The sequence below is a fragment of the Pollachius pollachius genome (assembly GCF_949987615.1).
Source record: "Pollachius pollachius genome assembly, chromosome: 1".
In the NCBI taxonomy this organism is placed as follows: domain Eukaryota; kingdom Metazoa; phylum Chordata; class Actinopteri; order Gadiformes; family Gadidae; genus Pollachius; species Pollachius pollachius.
This window is the reverse complement of record NC_136934.1, coordinates 9,945,599-9,965,598: the sequence shown is the minus strand read 5'-3', so window position 1 is coordinate 9,965,598 and position 20,000 is coordinate 9,945,599. Positions and strand designations below refer to the sequence as shown.

The window sequence follows — 20,000 nt, the reverse complement described above, 5'->3', positions numbered from 1 at the left end:
GATGAGTAAGGTATGACTAGGGCACCGAGCCAATCATGGGTCGGAACTGGTCATTTGACATTGAGAGGTTGTTGTGAGGTTGCTGTGTAAACTGTAGCATGTGCAACTACATGGGAGGATTGGCATGAGGTCACTGCAGAGGTCACTTGGTCATCAATGTTTGGAAATTTAGTTTGCGGTTTTATGCAATTTATTTGGATTAGGGCTGTAGTCAATCAAATAAAATCTTGGTAGACTGAATTTTGTCCAACTCTACGATCAATCCATTGGTCGATGGCGATAACCTTTTGATAAAAAATAAACTGCACGCTATCTCTACATTAACTAAAACGACGGCCACAGTGCATTCTACTCTACCTGCTGGCTTTAATATCAGATAATTGCTGTTTAGAGAAGGTCAGATGGTTTCAGATCCACTCTTCAGAGGCAAAATTTTCCGCCGGAAAACCTGCCACGCAAAGTGAGATATGTCACAGTGTGATAACCTGGTTCACGCAGATTTCCAATCCAATAAAAACCTTCAGGTACAATCTAATTATGAATGAATTATATCAAACTTTATTTTTAGAATTTCCGTTTTTGCTACACAAGCCACTTCAATAGATACTGCCTAGATAATTGTCATCGGGATGGAAGACAACAAAACTTTAATTTCCTTCTCGTTTTTGAAGCAAATAAAAGAAAAAAGAAACCAAACACAAGTCAATATAGAGCGTTCAACAGATAGAGGGCACTGTTACAGCAGTTCATTTAAGTGTTGGTCCACTCTTTTTGAATCGTTTGCTGTGCAACCAATTGTTATAGAAGTAGTTATCTAAGTAGTCATCTAATCTGCAGAATGAACTAGGGATTTATTAAAGAAAGTACTCAAAACTATTTAGCAAACGTATTTAGCCCAGTATTTGGCAAAGCCCATTGGCCCGAGAGAAATGTGAGCATGCTCCATAAAGCCACATCACCTCGAGAAGCCTGGGTAGAAATCTGGGGCACGTATTTCCGGCATTTCAGGCACTTAGCGCACAGCGCGTGTGTGTTTGTTTATTTATGTGTCTACCCGTGTCCACAGGTGCACACGTTTGTATGCATTACCATTTCCGCTCCCTCTGCCGGTCTACCTGTCAGTTTTTTTTATTGGCCTTTGTGAAGCAGAGAGAGAGTGGCAGTTTGGAGAAGCCATTGAAAAGAGGGATTTGAGCCGTAATCCGCTTCACTGATCCTTTTTCGAAACAAGCGCCTGCCTGGCACGCTGCCTGGCTCTCGCCTTGGCATGCCTGCCTCTGATACCTGTAGGCCGGCCTTGTAAACCGAAACCAACTGTGGCATTCTGTGCTTCCCACATGCCTCGAATCAGACACTAGCCGAGCTGGAAAATCAGGGCCTGGGCTGGTTGTGCCACACGCGTAAGTTGTAAACGGTCCCTGCGAATTCACATAATGCCGGGCGACAGCAGTGGCCGTGGGTGGGGCACTGCTTTCCCTGTACTGTGTGGTTTCCAGTTGGTTCTCATGTTCCCCTCCATTTTGTAAAGTAGGGACCGATGTTTGTCGGAATGATTCCAGTATTTATACTCATGTCTTCTCCATTTTTTTCTAACCAATGGCACTATTTGCTTGGTTGTTGCAGTCACCAAATGGCACATGCTATTTTCTTATTCTGCAACTTATTAGTCCCCTCAGTGGATTAAACTTCAATTTCAGCGCATTTTCCTATAGTATTGCTTGAGAGAGATATAAACTTTTAAAAGGTCTTGATTTATGGACAACTTGGCCTTTTTAACACCCAATATGAATTGACCTCTTTGTCTGCAATGGTCTCACCGATGGGGAATACACATGCACATATAAAGGGGCCACTTCAGGGGCATAAATAGATATAGGGCCCAGATACACACACACACACACACACACACACACACATAATAAGCATCACACACACACACACACACACACACACACACACACACACACACACACACATAATAAGCATCACACGCACACATGCATGTATACACACACACACACACACAGACACACCCACACACACATGCAGCTGGACTGATTTATAGAGAGGTAATAAAAAGTAACGTTGTGTGAAATGGATCCAGTTCAAGTATCGTGTGCTGGAGGCTATGGAGAAACTGACCCACCCAGATATGTAATGTATTTGTTCATATAAATAGATTCAAGGTAGCTTTTAATTGTCTACCTGTGCAGGTGGAGCAGCCTTACCCGATGACCTGATGTGCTTTATCAAAAAAGCGGTATATATCTGTCAACTACGCCGATTAATGACTGCTAAGGATTTTTGGAGACAAAAAAGATTCACTTTTGCGTTCCTTCAACGTTCCTTATGTTTTTATTTTTAAATTTGCTTAAAATGGTTAAAGTTTATATTCATAAACATGTACTGTATTGATTATATTTAATAGAACATTCAACATGCAATTTCTTCATTTTTATTTTTACCATAGCTTTTTGATACAAAATGCTTTCATATGATTTTTACATATTCTGTGTCATTATACAGACAATATAAAACATTAAGGTATTGTGATTGGAAGATTGAGATTTTGTGTTTACTGCGGCTGATGGACCCAATGGCATTAGTATGAGCTGGACCGTGAAGCGGATGGTAAAACAACAAAGGCATGTGTTCTAGCTGACCTTTCCTTCTTTTGCACAGGGACTACTGAGCAGTCGGGAACCAGATCCTCGTTGTAAGAGCATCTGTCAAGTCGTCCTGGTCTCCGTGTGAAGGTAAGAGATTATTCACTTAAATACATTCTATTCTTCTCTATTTATGCACTTTTGAAGTCAAGCTACCTTTGAAACAAAACCTTTAAGATATGCAGAAGATTTAGCTTTTATTAAATGAAACACTTTTTTGTTACTCGATTAGCTACAGAATATTGTACTTTAAACAATGTATTTCAGTGTATATTTCAAAACCCCTGTCCTTATACCTCCTGGATTCCTAGAAGACCTGCTTGGCTTTCCTTGGTTTCTTTGTCAGACACTGAGAACATGTGATGTCTTAACTCGTTAGGATCATTGAGACTACTGAAAGGTGCAATGTCTTGAAAGACAACACAAAGAGAACCCTGACAACTTTCGCTCTGCACAGAGTTGTTTTTCGGGAGTAAATGTCCGGGAGAACGGGGGTGGGGTGGGGGGGGGGGGGGGGGGGGTAGGACGTGCTGCCCTGAGTATTTCATAGTTGAGTTAAAACTGATGCTTGGCCTTCTGTGTTGTTGAACATCAGCCGTCTGGGTCTGCTGAGGAGAAGACACATGTTTCAGCAAGGCCATAACTACTGAAACCTGAGGAGGTGTTTTACACTCCCACACACTCACACACTCACACACTCACACACACACACACACACACACACACACACACACACCTGCAGGCACGCACACGCCTGCACTCACTCACTCACGCACACACACACACACACACACACACACACACACACACACACACACACACACACACACACACACACACACACACACACACACACACACACACACACACACAGGTGTACAGAAAAACGTAATTGTTTCGCTGAAAGGCACTGCCCTGAGAGACTCAGTCGGGCATTGTGTGTGTGCATGAGACTGTGACTGTGTTTGTGTGCATGTGTGTGTGTGTGTGTGTGTAAGGAGATGACAGATGGTATGTGTGTATCAGATTGAATTTGTACATGTGTATATGTGTGAGCCTAAAAAAGAGGAAAACAAGCCAGCAGTGAGGTCATGAACTCGATAATGGGGATAAAAGAAATAGACTTTTTTTTCTTTCCATTACATCTCTCTGCAAAGTCTTGTGTATATGTGGTCCACACCAGGTCAAATCTGGGTAATAGTTCCTAAAAATGGTCCAAGTTTTATATTATTAATATTAATAGTATTCCTCTGGGGGAATCCCAATGAATTCCATATTTTATTGTGATAGAATGCATTGCATGCATGCATCATAATCAAACATGTTTAAGTCTAGTTTTTCACAAAATCTTTATTTACTTTGACAATTTTTCAATGCCTTAAGCCATAGGATGACAGTTTAGAAATTAATTTTATTTCCGGACATGTTGCGCAGGGGGAATTTCAACGACTTTGACATACTTTCTAGTCTTCATTGCTTTCTTACTTCCATTCTTTCTGTCAGTATGACCCTGCACAATGTCCGCACAATCTCATACTGATGCTAAAACACAAACCAACAAACACAAACACACACACACACACACACACACACACACACACACACACACACACACACACACACACACACACACACACACACAGTCAGCAGTGCTAGCGTTGAGCAGCCTGCTCAGCAGAAAGTACTTAGGGCTCTATAAGAGGGGGCTACGGGCTCTATCTTAATCCCGGTGTGGACAGCAACAGCCTCCCCAGTATGCCACTGACATGCGACACCACTGTTTATACCCTTTGTATTTAAAGTCTGCACATCCTTAACCTCGGTTAAGTTGCGGTGGGCCACAACAAAGGCAAAACTTAAAAATATATAACTTTTTCAAAGTAAAAGTGTACTAGTACGATTACAATTATGAAACATACACATATCAGTTCTCTAAAAATGATTCGAATTTGCTTTATTACTCTAGTATGCCTTGTAGCGATCCAGGTTTGATTCCATCCTGTTATCCTAGGCTTTATTTCATTCCTCTTCCTAAACCCACTTTCCTTTCTCTCTTCACTGTCCTGTCCGCTAAGCCACAAAAAAGCCCATTTTGTTTTTTAACTTTTCTTCCTTGTGTATGTTATCGTGTATTTACCATAACACTGATTATATATGTTTAAAGGTGATGATACGGTCAATAGGTGTAGTGAAGCTTATCGATATTTTCTGCCATCTTGCATGTATTCCATATTGACTGCAGAGGTCACTACTGTCTCTAGTATTTTGCAAGTGTTGCAAAGTACCACACAAGTTGTAAGGCTCAGGGTCTCCCCTCTCCGGAGTGAATGGTTCACCTGGTCATGGTTATACTAATAACACAATCACATAACAAACCGGTGGGAAGGAAGCCAAACAAATATAGCCCTGTTGGTTTGATGTGACCAACCTGTTAACATTTTAGTCCACCACAGTATCAATCTCATTAAGGGGGAGGGACCTTGAGAAATAACATTGAAAACTGTATGCATTAAAACCAAAATAGATTAAAGCTCCTAACCTGCCATTTATCATAGCTTACCTGAAGTCCAACACAATGGACAGGGTTGGGAGATAAAGTCTCTGCGAGTCCCAGCCAAGTGGGTTGGTTCTGTCAAAGTCCCCAAGGTTTAAAACCCCACCACAGTTATCCATTGGTATTGTTAGTAGTAGTGAGGTCGGGCACCCTCCCGGGGTGTGTTTTGTTTTAATGTCTCTGCAGCAGTGGGGGTTTGGGGGAGGGGGTCCTTCGGGCTTGTTGAGGGACACCTGCTGGCAGTGTGGAGAGGTGTTTTTGTGATGGACACGGTTCCGCTTCAGGTGGCGCTAATTTCTCTTTCAAAGGGGGCAGTGGAGGTGAAGTGAAGCTGGGGTGTGTGTGTGTTCTTTCATCCCACTAGCATGCAGTGATAAGCATCCTCATGCAGTGCTGTGCACTCAGCGCGCTTCCATCAGTTGGAGTTCATTGGCCGGCCAGACACGGCATGTTGTGAAAGGCCCTGATCATGAGTATAAGCCTTGCCTACTTATATATACTTGTATACAGAATATATGAGTATAACACATGTCCATGCCAAGATATAGACAATTAAACCCTGGACAGTTTCTAAAAAAACTGTGTAGGGCTTATTTTTGGAATATGATTCACAGAGCAGTTATATATAACCACTAACCAATAGCCATCCAGTGTAGGCTATTGTTATTTCTTTAATTTCACTTTTTTACTTTTTTTAATTTACCTATGGACAACTTATTAATCATTGACTCTATAACATGTCATAAATAATCGCTAATGCCAAGTTACCAGAGACCTAAGTGATACATTTGATTTGTCTGCAGCCAAAACATTATTAATTATATTATGATTTATTTTATTATCTGAAATGGAGGAAAGCAACGCTACATTCTTGACGTTTTCAGTAAACTAGTCGTCTCATCACTTCAGCACAGTCCCATTCATAGGCTGCCTCTGCCAACCAATGGTTTCATTGCTCTTGGTCATAAACTTCCAGACACTTCCAGAGTGCTGCCCTCTTTAATTAATTTATAGACCAGCACCCCAAGGCCATCCTGACACATGGATGTTGGAGAGAGAAAAGTAACGCAAACATACTCAAGCACAGACTCATTCCCAGCAGGATTTTCTCTTGTCTTTCTGATAATTGTATTGTAAAGCACTTGTTTTGTTAAACATTGTCGCAACTTTCATTGATGCAATGTAACATTCATTATTTTTGTTATATTTGGTATTACAAAACATTGTGGAAATATGAAACCTAAGGATTTTGATCCTCATCGTCATGTGTGATAAAAAGTTCTCATATTCATTAATCCGCCATTCAACCGTAACCTCAATGTTAATCATTTTCGTTACATGAGTCCAAGGCATGGGTCTAAATGTATCTCCCCCTGCTCTCTTGTGACTCCTGTTAGCCAGCTCCTGCGTAAGGTCTGTCTCACACCTCCCCTCAGCGTTGAGCCGCCCATCCAACTTGTGTCTTTACAAACATCACGGGGAAGAGCTGTCCCATTTAACCACTCTCTGTGGACGGACACAAGCGGCATCTAATTGGTTGTTAGCACTATGTGTCTCACTTGCGTGTGTTCGTTTTGTATTGCCTTTCATCGCATCTGCCGCTCCCAAATGGCTTCACAGGCCTGCGTTGGATGACCCCACCTGACCCCCAGAAGGACACTCTCAGAAGAGAAGTAAACAGAAGACACCAGGAACATGTAGGAGAGATGCCTCCGTTCAGGGATCAATAGGAGTGTATTAGAACATAATGCATAATGCGAATATAATTGTGGGTTAATGTCAAGGCACAAGCTTCAATTATAGTAATCACAGTTAATCAGAAATAGCATTCAATTAGTAGAAACTGTGAGGCATAGTCAAATGCTAAGCATGAAAATCTGCATTCCTGTATGCAGCTGCATACCAGAATGCTAAATATGGTTAAATAGTTTCTCATGATGTGTGTGATGGACACCCTTTTCGGTCGAGTCAATCAGAAGATGAGAAGAAAAGTAGAGATAAAAATAAAGCAGATTATAATTTCATTAACTTTGTAATGTCTGTGTATAGCTTGAGGGATATTTGTCTAGTTTTGCTTTTCCTCACAGCACTTGCAGTAAGAAGAATTCAAAGTAAGCTACCAAGGCTCTCCATTAAATGACGGATTCTCTCAGAATAAGTGCACATGCCTCCACTGTAGGTATGGGTGAGATATTGGTGTCTTATATTGGACACGGCTATAGAGTTGTTATCTTTGAGTCAGTACCTGAACAACCTATCTTATTAGGGCAAAACAAGGTTATTTATTCAATCTGGATACATGTTCATCAACACACACACACACACACACACACACACACACACACACATACACACACACACACACACACACACACACACACATACCGGTACCCTTACACACACACACACACACACACACACACACACACACACACACACACACACACGCACACACACACAGGCAGGCACACACTTGAAGGGCCTCTTTGTGGCCCTGGGTTCAGGGAGTAATGAGGCGATTGAGTTACACACAGCGGCTTGTGACTCGCGTTGTTGGGTCGGGGACCTTGACTAACATCAGCTAACCCGTGTTTGAGATGCTCATCCCCTGGCCGGAGTGTGAGGGGGTGGAGGGGGGGAGTTAGAGGAATTAGCGTGACCTGGACATTTACAATATATTTTAAAATGCAATAAAATGTATTAGTAATTAGACAGGATGTGTCCTTTTTTATAAGAGTTAATTGAATACAAAATAATAATCTATGTCTTTGAGCAATGTAACTAGCGCTCGGTAGTGGAATGTGGGAGGATGCAAATGCGTGGAGGTATAGTGGAGGTCAATTCACCCAGATTTCTGTTTGTGTGTGCCTGTGTCTGTGTGTGTGTGTGCGTTGTGATGTCTGCCAAATACGTTTGCATGTGTTGTTGACAAACCTATTGTACCTTGCCGCTCATTTCCGAGAGACTTGGGAGTCACAGCCAAAACTCTTTATAACTGATTCAGAAATTCAGATCTCAGTATTTGTTGTGTTGTTTGACAGTCTAATCCTGTTATTCCTCAATAAATTCAACTGTGCAACGGACCTAGAGTAGTCACACTAAACACGGTTCACAGGCTGTAGAGACGACAGATTTTAGAAATCCAATCCTAAGTGGAAACACGCAGTTTGATGTGGGGCGTTTTTTATCTTGGGAATTTGCAATACACACCACGTACAAAGTGTCGGGACGCTAGATGTACATTACTTCAACACACTGGTATCAAAGTTGCAGCTGCACGTAAGACCACCCAGAGTGTGTAACTTGAAGACGTCCATACCCCCCATAACCAGCACATACACACACACACACAAACACACACACACACATACATACACACACACACACACACACACACACACACACGCCCATGCACTGACACACACACACACACACACACAAACACACACACTTGCGCATGCACAGACACACACATGTTCATGCATTTGCACACACATACCCACGCACCACACGCTTGACACATAATGGAATGTGTCAAGTGTTATTACATATACCAAGTGGCAGTGTCCGAAAAGGTTTTTCTGAAACACCAAATTGTACATACATGTTATAAAGAGGTTGGACAGGAATCATGAAGCTGGTGATTCGGGACACAATTTTCACACATTAAGTGACCAAGAGCTTCAAAATAGATTTCTAGCTCGAGAGTAGAGCAGAACATTGACACATCATCCGTTGTCCTTCAACGCAGGTGATGTCAGCTTGTGGCGAACCGTAAAGGCCACGCATGGTTTCTGCTGTAGTGTCTTAACAGATGTCTGTGTCTTTGTAGCAGGAGTGAACATGTATGAACACACTCATGCACTCTCAAACTTGAACATAATAACCTATATTAAATGAGTTCAATATAGATTATAAATAAAAGTATATTTCCGCATCCAGTGCGAATCAACGAGAACAAACATGCACCCACAAAATTCACTCGGAAGTTGGGGCATGCCAGGTCCAGTTAGCTCAGGGCAAAGGTCACATCGAAGGGTCAGAGTGTTGTATGTATTCCGCTAGAGAAGGTTCCTCCTCAGTTACAGACAAAATGGACACCATGAATAAGGTCATCCCAGATGATAGATAGATAGAAAGATAAATAGGTTGATAGATAAGTGAGAATAAGATTGGGCTTTTTGTAGCATCGATGTTTCAGCGATTCAAATTCTAGTTTAAATTTGATAGAAAAAATGTGTGGTTTAGCCATGTTTAATTAATACGGAATCTAAAAAAAGGTATTCTAAGCATTCGTGTCTACCTCCATTCAAATCACTGTTGTATACCCACATACATGTAAAATAAATCGGCTTGCCTACATCTGTGCCAAAACATGCATGCATGAATGCAGGCCTTGGTGCGTAAGGTATGTTTGGGGTTGTCCCGACATAAAGGGCCCATGGTGGTCATTGAAGAACCTGCCATGAACCTTAACATGGCCGACAGTGGCTTGTCTATATTTGGGAGCTGGAGCGAGGCTCCTGGCCCTAAGGCCAACTCGGCCTGTATGACTTCTCTGTGTGTGTGTGTTTCTGTGTGTGTGTGTGTGTGTGTGTGTGTCTGTGTGTGTGTGTCTGTGTGCGTGTGGGTGTGTGGGTGTGTGTCCACCACTGCCACTCCTTTGTGTTTGAAGGGTTGTATGTATGTGTGCAAGTGTCTGTGTTTGTGTGTTTATGTGTGTGTGTAAGCATATATATTTCCTTTCCCCTCACTCTCTCTTCATCTCACTCACTCTCTCTTACTCTCTCTCTATTAGAATAATAACACGATTATTTTTTCCTCTTTATGCATGAGATCACCTCAGAGATAATACTTTCAAAGGCAATCACATAAGGAAATACATAATGGGTTCATGTTGTTGAATATGATGGAACCAACATAGCAAGGTTAAAGGTAGGTACCAAGATAACTTTACCTTTACCACTCAGTATATGGGTTTCTTTGCTTGGGTAGTTTGAGTTGTTTATTCATTCTATTAAAAAAACGTTATCCAAAATATTATAGTGTGGAAAAATCTCTCTCTCTCTTTGCCTCTCTCTCCCTCACTCACTCCCTCCCTACCTCTCTCCCTCCCTTCGTGACCAGTCTTTGGGCCTTTCTGTATATAGGTCTCAGGGTTCAAAGGTCACGGGGGTTGCAGTGTCTGTATGAATGGAGGCCTGTTTTTAGGTGGCCAGAGAGAATGTGTGTTGTATGTGTGTTTTAGAAAATATAAGTGTGAAGCGGAGGCTGAGAGCAATAAAGAGGATCTTTTGTGTGCAGGGCCTTCATTTTTTGCTTAACATTACTGAGATGTTTTAATTTGAATCATCTTTCCCCCAACTCCATTTAATATACTTTACCCATCATGGGCCCTTCTCCCTGCCCTCTTGAGGAAGGAACACCTGGTTAGCCACCTGGTTACATCCCGGCTTTACCTATCCCAGATACAACTCTTCCATCGTGCATGTCAGCCATTGGTTTTCTAAGTGAAATGCGAGGTGATGGCTGCACAAAGTCATCACCTCGCATTTGTTCCTTCAACACAGGAACAAAGCGCTGCTTTGTTCCTGTGTTGAAGAATGCGATTGTTAAGTTAACATGGCCTCAGAGCATGTGTTCGCCTGCACCCTTTGCTTGTTCTGGTCATCCTGTTATAATCATAACTCCCTTGTATATTTATTTTTCCTTTGTATCATTCTGTCGGCTGTTGCCCCCCTGCCCCCCTGCCTCTATCAATCTTTTCTCCCCTTTCCCGTCCCTTGTATTACCCTCCACCCTCCCCCTTTCCCCTGGCCTTGTCCATTCCTCTCTCTCTCTCTGTCTCTCTTTCCCCTCCATCCATTCATCCCTCTCTTCCCTTCTCTGCTAATTGCCGGCTCATTCTCGCAGTCGGGATCCGGGAGCTCGTTAATTAGTGGAGGGGAGACAGGTGGCGCCACTGTGTTGTGATGCTGCTCGTTAGTCGTGTGCATGCATGTGTGTGCGTGTGTGTGTGTGTGTGTATGTATTTCTGTGTGTCCAAGTTTGTTTTTTTGTGTACATGCCTGCATGCATATGCGTGCGTGTATATGTTTGTGTGTGTTAAAAAGGGCGTATGTGTGTGCATGAATGCATGTCTGTGCCTATGTGTGTGAGGTTACGTCTGTATTTGCGCCTGTGTGTGTGTGTGTGTGTGTGTGTGTGTTGGTGCCAGTGTGTCAGTGTCTATGTGTACGTTTGTGTGTGCCTGTTTGTGTGTGCGTGCACGTCAGCGTGTGTGTAATCATATGTGTGTGTGTGTGTGTGTGTGTATGGGTGTGGTATGTGCGTGTGGGTGTGTGAGTGGTACGTGCGTGTGTCGGTCAGTGTGCGTGGTGCGCGGCGGTGGCCCAGCTTGTTAGCGGCGCGGGGGCCTCTTTGTAATCTCTTTGTTTATGCGGTGCTAAAAGGGCCCTGCGAGGCCATGAACTCCCCACGCTCTTGTCCTGCTGCGCCTCTCACCCCGAGCAAAACCTCACACCCCTCCACCTCCCCCCCCCCCGCCACCCTGGACGACACTCTCCTCCCACCTCCCATCACCTCTCAGCCCCCCTCCCATCACCTCCCCGCCTCTCACCTCTTCCGGCTTAGCCTGTTCTACGCTGTCAATCACGGGAGCGTCTATATATATGAGGAGGATGCGGCTGTGGACCTGCTACAGCGCTACAGACCTGTTGCATGTATGTGCTTCATGCGTGTTTTTTTTCTACACCCGTAGACTCCTCTCTTTTATGTTGGATTACACTTCCATAAGGTTTTCCCCTGTCATAAATAGTTGTGTTTATTAAATCACGATAATCCTCCTCGTCATCACATCATCACAACATTTAATTCATTAGTTTAATGTTTTGGTTTTTCAAAGTAGAGACGAGAACACACACACACACACACACACACACACACACACACACACACACACACACACACACACACACACACACACACACACGCAGTTAACAAACAAAACAGTCACATATACCACAAAATATTTGATCCCCTATACACGATATACAGACTTTGACCATTCCAAATGTCCAAGTGTCTCTTCTACCACCATCTAACTGAACCTTACCTGACTTCTCCATCCCCTCATCTCGCTTCACACTAATTCCTCTTTGGTGTGCCCTCGCTCTCTCTCTCGTTCTCTCACTCTCTCTCTCCTTCACCTCTAACCTCTCTCACACGGAGCTGCTTTGAACTCGTCCACAACATGCTGTGTGTCTGGGCCTGGCAGGATGTTTCGTGGTGTTTGGTAAAGTCTATGGGAATGGATCATCACAGAGTGCTAGTGTTTTGGTTTAACAGATGGCACACAATCGCTTGTTCAAATGGTCGCCCTTTTGGCCCTGTGTGGACGGCGTTCTGGTCGGTGTTGTGGGCATTTGTGTTTCATGTGTGTTTGTGTATGTGTGTGTGTGTGTGTGTGTGTGTGTGTGTGTGTGTGTGTGTGTGTGTGTGTGCGTGCGCGTGTCTGTGTGTCGGCCTTTGCAGGTGTGGGGGTACAGGCCGTTTGCGGGTCAGGTTTCTAACTGTAGCGTCAGCTCAATCTGTCTTCTTTTTCCTTTATTCTCTTTTCCCATATTCTGTTTTATTCCTTTCCTCCTTATTTTTCCTCTTTTCTTTTTGTTATTCTATAAGTCCATCTTTTTCTCTCGTGCTTTCTTTGACTCCATCTTTTAGTGATATATGGTAGATCCTTCTTACTTTATTTGTCACCTTTAATGTTTACAAATTCAATTATGGCATTTCACCGAATAACTTATCTGAAAGAGGCAAGCAACATCTGGAAAACATTCATTCATAAATTGTGGACAATGGCAGTTCTGTTGCGTTTTGTGTTCATGTTAATGTGTTTTGTGATGTATGCCATACTTTAGCTTTGGATATTTTTGTGCATGTGTGCTAGTGTGTGTGTGTGTGTGTGTGTGTGTGTGTGTGTGTGTGTGTGTGTGTGTGTGTGTGTGTTTGTATGTGTGTGCGTGTGTGTTGTTGTTGTGGTTGTTATCCACCATTAAGTCTGTCGCTACACCGATGTCACTTCACTGCTGATGTCACTTCATATAATTTATTGTGTGAGCTCTGAATTGCTACATTTACATATGTAGATTGGGCTACAGGTATGCTAAATACAATCAAACTGCCCCTCTCTCTACTTCTCCCCATGGAAGAATTACCAGTGGGCGCATTCTTACAGACAAACAGTGGCACTGGTTATTTACTAAACTGTTGCTGATCATAGCCAGAGTAGTCACCGTTTCTAAGCGGAGAAGCCGCTGAGCCCCCCTGTCTTGGGTGTCTCTCTCTCTCTTTTCCTTTCTTTCCCTCCCCCGTCTCTCTGTCTCCCTGCCTCTCTCGCTCCTAGCTCCCACAGCGCAGGTGGCCCTATGTGTGACTCCTCTCTCGGCTATTCGACACAAACTTCCCAACACATTTTTCACATACCGCCCTTTTGTCCAATTGGAGAATTTATTTATTTTTTTTAACGTGTATCTGGCGTATTCTTTCTTCAGACCACAGAGAAACTAGTATTTTTAGCTTTGTACACTTCGATGGTCGAGTTCTTCATAATGCACTGGTTAGCGTGGACAAATTCCACCTTTTCCACTTTTACTGTAACTAATAAATCACAGCAAAGTGCTGCAACAAAATATCCAATATCAATGGGAAAAACCTTGGTAAACTGCAGTTACACGCCAAATAGCTTAAGGCCATGCTAAACATTTTTCAAAGCACCGAGTTATTTATGATTTTTTAATTACATTTCAGCTATTCATTTTTTCCCGTGCCACCTTTCCCTCACCACACCTATCCATGTAAATGATTTTATAGTGGCCGTAAAGCCACACACTCAGTTGATTCACAATGTGTGGAACGAGCTGTAAAATTCATTACCAATCTATCATTAGGCGTTCATTAACTTTAAAGAGCTTCAAGCCTAGGAGGAGTGTGTGTGTGTGTGTGTGTGTGTGTGTGTGTGTGTGTGTGTGTGTGTGTCGGATGGCTGCCGTGCATGTTTGTCAAGTGGGGGTGGCAGCAAAGAAAGAAATGATGAAGGAAAAAAGAGAGATTTTTACAGACACATTTGTTTGTGTCTGTAAAAATAAGTGGCCGGATGTTTTCCCTGTGACAAGGTTCTCTTGAGCATGAGGATGGTTTTAACGGGTCATACAGCATGGCACTTTCTCTGTCCTCTGGCCCTCTCTCTGTCCTACAGCCCTCTCTCTGCCCCAGTACATATCTCCCTCTTGGCCTCTCTCGTCCTTCTTACAGCCTTCTCTCTGGCCCTCTCTCTGCCCTTCCTACAGCTCTCCCTCTGGGCCTGTTTCATCCTTTTTACAACCCTCTCTCTGCCCTCCTACAGCCCACTCTCTTCCCTCATACAGCTTTCCCTCTTGGCCTCTCTCATCCTTCTTACGGCCATCTCTCCAGCCCTCTCTCTGCTCTCCTACAGCCCTCCCTCCTGGCCTCTCTCGGCCTCCCTTTGGCCCTCTCTCTGGCCCTCTCTGCCCTCCTACAGCCCTCCCTCTATCCCTCTCTCAGCCTCCGTAAGGCCTCTCTGACCTCATGCAATGCTCAGCATGGCTCTCCCCTAAAGCCCTGGGCTGGCTAGAACCGTGCTGAGCTAGCAATAGGGAGAACCATTCTGCCACTGTCTAATTTGCTTTCCATGTTCACCCAGGCTCCATTATGAACAAACACACACCAATACAATACTGACACATTCACAACCCTACACGTGTATACACACATGCACGTGAACCACGTGCATGACTCCCCAAGACTGTGTTTGTCCTTTGGAGTACCACAAAGCATATGCACATGTGCACAAACAGTAAACTTCCTGTGTAGACAACACTTCCCACAATTGCCACATAAACACGCTTTTACTGTATTACTTTCTCTCTATTTATCTTCCTCTGACTCACTCTCTCTCTCTCTCTCTCTCTCTCTCTCTCTCTCTCTCTCTCTCTCTCTCTCTCTCTCTCTCTCTCTCTCTCTCTCTCACTCTGGCTCTGGCTCTGGCTCTCTCTCTCTCCTTCTCTGGCTCTCTTTCATGCTCTCTCTCTCGATGGGCCACTCTGGCAGAAAAGGATAGCTATGTAAATGCTCCAGTGAATAGGAGTGAATGGATGGGTTTAAGGCCGATTATGTTAAACTGCCTGTTAGTCTAAAGCTGATTCGAGGTGAATGGTTGGGGATTAGCAGATGCGCCGCTGTGCATCGGAGGTGTTTCCCTAAAACCCAGTAAATCCCGGCGGCGTTCAGTCAGTGGCACACCCCAACATACGAGATAAGCGCTTGTTAAAGCGCACCGGCAACAGCGGTGTCGGAGTCACCCACGGCCCTGACATTGAACGTCCTGCTGCCATGACAACTGTGAGAGCATGTTAGGTGACGACGCAATAATCAGTTGTTAATGAGCATTAATGGGAAATAGTTAATTACTCTTTCAGTCATTAATGATGCCATGAGCAGCAGCGGTACAGAGTAATTGGTCAGAGGGATCCCTGAGCAAAATGCCTATGCCCTTAATGACATCTTAATGACATCATATGGCCATCTGCGATGCAGAAGGTCATATGAAAGCGTCTGCTGAGTGACTAAGTTGCAAATAGTACCCATTAATATTGAAACACGCAGGCAAAACATTCCATGCCTTAGTTTCAGCATCAATTCCTTTCTGAGTTCACCGTCCCTCTTTCCCTTTCCCTCCTCCATCTCTCCCCTCCCTCCTCTGGCCTTCATGCATAATATGTTTCTGCTCATCCTTCACTGGCAACAATGTCTGCCAGCCAGCCCTCACAAGACCAGCATGAGGGCAACTCTTTGCAATATAAGAAGGGGTGTTTGTGTGTGTGTGTGTGTGTGTATTTGTGTGACTAAGAGAAAGTGAGATATAGTGTGTGTGTGTGTGTGTTTGTTTGCGTTTACGTGTGTGTGTGTGTGTGTGTGTGTTTGCTTGTGTATGTGTGTGTGTTTCTGTGTGCTGCCACTGTCTGTTTACCGTCAAGTAGTTTGAAGTAAACCAAATAAATATAATTGATTTCTCATCTGTTTGTCTAAAAAATCACAGGCACACAAAAACACAAAAACACACTGACACACTATCTCTCTCTCTCTCTCTCTCTCTCTCTCTCTCTCTCTCTCTCTCCACACACACACACACACACACACACACACACACACACACACACACACACACACACACACACACACACACACACACACACACACACACACACACACACACACACACACACACACCCACACTCAGACACCCATTCAGTTTCACAGCTAGCTTGGATTGGGGGCAAACGCTGTCACAGTTTTCAAAAGGCTTCCCGTGGTCGGACATGCTTGAAATGGCATTCTGGTTCACTGGAGGAGGTGGAGGAGGAGGAGGAGGAGGGGTGGTGGCAGAGCTCTGTCGAGGGGCAGGAATGATAGGCGAAGAAACTAAAGGAGGGGAAGGGGTGGTGTAGTGTGCATTATTATTAAGGATGAGAAAAAGAAGAAGAAAGAAGGGGGCGAAAGAGAACAACATGAAAGGGGAGAAGAGGTATGGAGGCAGGGGAGGTGCAGGCGATGCGGAAGAGTGGAGAGGAGACAGAGAGAGAGAGAGAGAGAGAGAGAGAGAGAGGGAGAGAGGGCAGCGCTGGGCCAGGCTTGTTTATTTGTCAAGTGATTTTTTCCTGTCATCGAAGGGGCCAGGGCGGCCATTGTCAGTCTCTAATGAACAATGTGACCAAAGTGTGAGAAACAGGAGACGGCTACAAACAGAGCAGCGGAGGCTTCTAAAGATACGGACCGCTGTGTGGTAGAAAAAAACCCAGCCTGGGCTTTAACACGACATGAATCCAACAATCTCGACTGCACAAAGGGTGTCAGGATCCCAAAGGAAACCTTTTGAGCAGAGACCACAGCACGGGCCTTCTGAGTTGTCTCCTGGAATCTAATGCGCTGAATACATTAGTTTGGAGCTCAAATATTGACAATATGTTCGGAAATTCAGTTGCACTCTGCAGTTGGCTTTTGCTTAAATGTGTTCAACAACCCACAAAGCACTCAGAACTCACGTGCGCACACACGCACACACACACACACACACACACACACACACACACACACACACACACACACACACACACACACACACACACACACAGGCAGGGGGATAAAGGAAATGGCCTATTAGAAGGAGTGGCAGCACCCTTATTTATTAGTGGGGAAAAAACGCCCAAGGCTAGAGTGATGTCATGTCTCCCACAGTGTTCTTCACTGTGTCTTTATCTCTGCAATCTGATTGGTCAACTGTGTCCACCACACAGGTGGAGAGGCAAAACAGAATGAGGATTAACAGCTGTGTTTGTTTTAAACCTGTTTACCGTGATGTCAAAATGAAAACCATTATTGCATGTGTTCAAATGAAAAAACACCTGAGGACTTAGAGTCAGGAAAAATAAAGTAACTTCGGTGAGCATTTTTGGGGTTTTAAGCTGTAACTTGCCTTTTGCACTTCTGTTCAGTTCAATTGTGCGTCTTTCCTTCTCTCAGGGGTCCAAGCTGAGTGCCGTTTAGGCGATTTGCAGTTTCACTCCATTAAAAGGATACAAGGATGTGAAACAAAAGTCTAGAAATATTTAAACAAACCCCGTTATAGCACACACCATTATAACATGTGTAACATCCTATAGTGGTTCAAGTTATCACATGCAACATTTCGAATGTATGTCCCTTGTGTTATGACTATTTAATGTTTATTTATTTGGTTGCATTCATCGCTTCACTGGTTTTCATCAGCAGAGCCCTGCTATTCCTTCCACTGTCACCGAGAATGTAAATTAAATTAAGACTGGATACTGTTAAGGCACAGCAGGCCTACACACACACACACACACACACACACACACACACACACAAACACACTGTTGAGCTACTGCAGACACACACACACACACACTCAATAGATAGATAGATCTTGCTGCTTGTTTTGAAGATCTCCCTGGTCTTCAGATCCCAGCCCAGCCAGACCCTGATGTTTCTTTCTGCCCCCGACTTCTGCGTCTGTGTGTGTTTGTGTGTGTGTGTGTGTGTGTGTGTGTGTGTGTGTGTGTGTGTGTGTGTGTGTGTGTGTGTGTGTGTGTGCGTGTTTGTGGGGAGGGGGGGGGGGGGGTTGTGTGTGTGTGTGTGTGTGTGTGTGTGTGTGTGCGTGTTTGTGGGGAGGGGGGGGGGGGTGGTTGTGTGTGTGTGTGTGTGTGTGTACTATCCCCTACTACTCCCTACAAGTGAGGTAATTCCCACTCTTTGCTGTGTCCCCCTCCCTCCCTCTCTTTCCCTCTCTATATCTACCTCCCTCTCTCCCTCCCCCCTCTCTCCCCCTCCCTCCTCTCCCACCCTCCCTCTCTCGCTCTCTCTCCCTTGCAGCTGGGCAGCTACTGTCAGACTGCGTTGAGGACCGCAACTACTGCAACTACTGTTACTACCGCGGCGCTGTCTGGACAGGAGCTTGCATGCCCTGTCCTTCTTGCTCTCTCTCTCTCTCTCTCTCTCTCTCTCTCTCTCTCTCTCTCTCTCTCTCTCTCTCTCTCTCTCTCTCCCTCTGGCTGAGACACACGCGTGCACGCACACGGTGAGCGGCGGTGTGTGTGTGTGTGTGTGTGTGTGTGTGTGTGTGTGTGTGAGAGTGGTGGAGCCTGCTGTGTGTGCTGCAGACTAAAGAGTGGGGAGAAGAGCGGAGCAGAGCCAGTCACTACCATGCTAGAGCAGGGAGAAGGGCTGCTTGCTGCCCAGGCGCCCCTGCGTCTCTGCAGCCCCACTCGCCCTCTACTGCTCCTGGGTCTGGTGCTGTCTCTCAGCGGGCTAATGGCTAACGGTGAGTCCTCGCATACCTCCCTTCTCTTCATTTTATTTGGCCTCTTTCACTTTGTTTCTTCGGCTTGACAACGTTTGCTGTTGCTCGCTACTACAGTGTGGGTCAAGTTTGCCTTTCCTAAAAACACTTGCTGCGTTTCTAGAGTCTTGCTGAGACCTTTGGTTGGGGTGAAAAGGAGTGATGGTGTTAACTAAAATATGGTGGACAAATTATTTCTGTGTTAGCCCCTGCTGTGCTGCTGGCTCTAAGCAACAGTCGCGGAGTCCTTGTGTTTTCATTCGGTTCTATCAGTTCACAATGGCCAGGCACTGCTGCTACGGCTGTTATATACAAGATTACACAATAAATGTTGAATTCACCCAAAGGAAACGCATGTGTTGAATAATAGTAAACATTTTGAAATTGAGGGTGTTTTGGGCTTTAGATGAGATTCCTCTCTATTGTGTTGTTTAAAGCATTACGGTTGAACTGTATTTTCAAATCAACGCTTCATTTGACAGCAGCATCTTACATGCAAACCTCAACCTTCAGAAAAGAGCCTTTTGGAACCAATTGATGATCTTCTTGATCTAATTTGTTTTCATTTGAATGAGTTAAGCGTTAAGCTCAGAGCATTTCATAAGGGCGGTCTTTGAGAGTTTTATTGCTTGACCCTGAGTCCCCTTCAGCTCTTCTGCCCTAGGTAGATTATTGACACTACAGAGCTGGCATCAGTCTAGCAGGGCTCTCGGTTTTTCCCCGTTTTTTTGTTTGGTTCTTCCTGCGTGCGGCTCATCTTTCCGGACACATACTGTATATTATCTCCTCCACCATGATAACTCATAATATGGGACCAATTGATATCTCTTCTGGGAACCCTCACTTG

The 20,000-nt window shown here is 44.4% G+C and overlaps 1 protein-coding gene across 2 annotated transcripts in view; it reads left to right on the top strand.

Moving 5' to 3' along the window:
* Positions 1 to 20,000, top strand: part of bmpr1ba (bone morphogenetic protein receptor, type IBa) — a 61,472-nt gene that overhangs the window by 17,187 nt on the left and 24,285 nt on the right. For both annotated transcript variants that reach the window (XM_079732801.1, XM_079732800.1), the window contains exons 2-3: positions 2,683 to 2,756; positions 18,688 to 19,135. In XM_079732801.1, coding sequence (XP_079588927.1) covers positions 19,018 to 19,135 — 118 coding nt within the window. In that variant the 5' untranslated portion in view covers positions 2,683 to 2,756; positions 18,688 to 19,017. The remainder of the gene's footprint in view (positions 1 to 2,682; positions 2,757 to 18,687; positions 19,136 to 20,000) is intronic.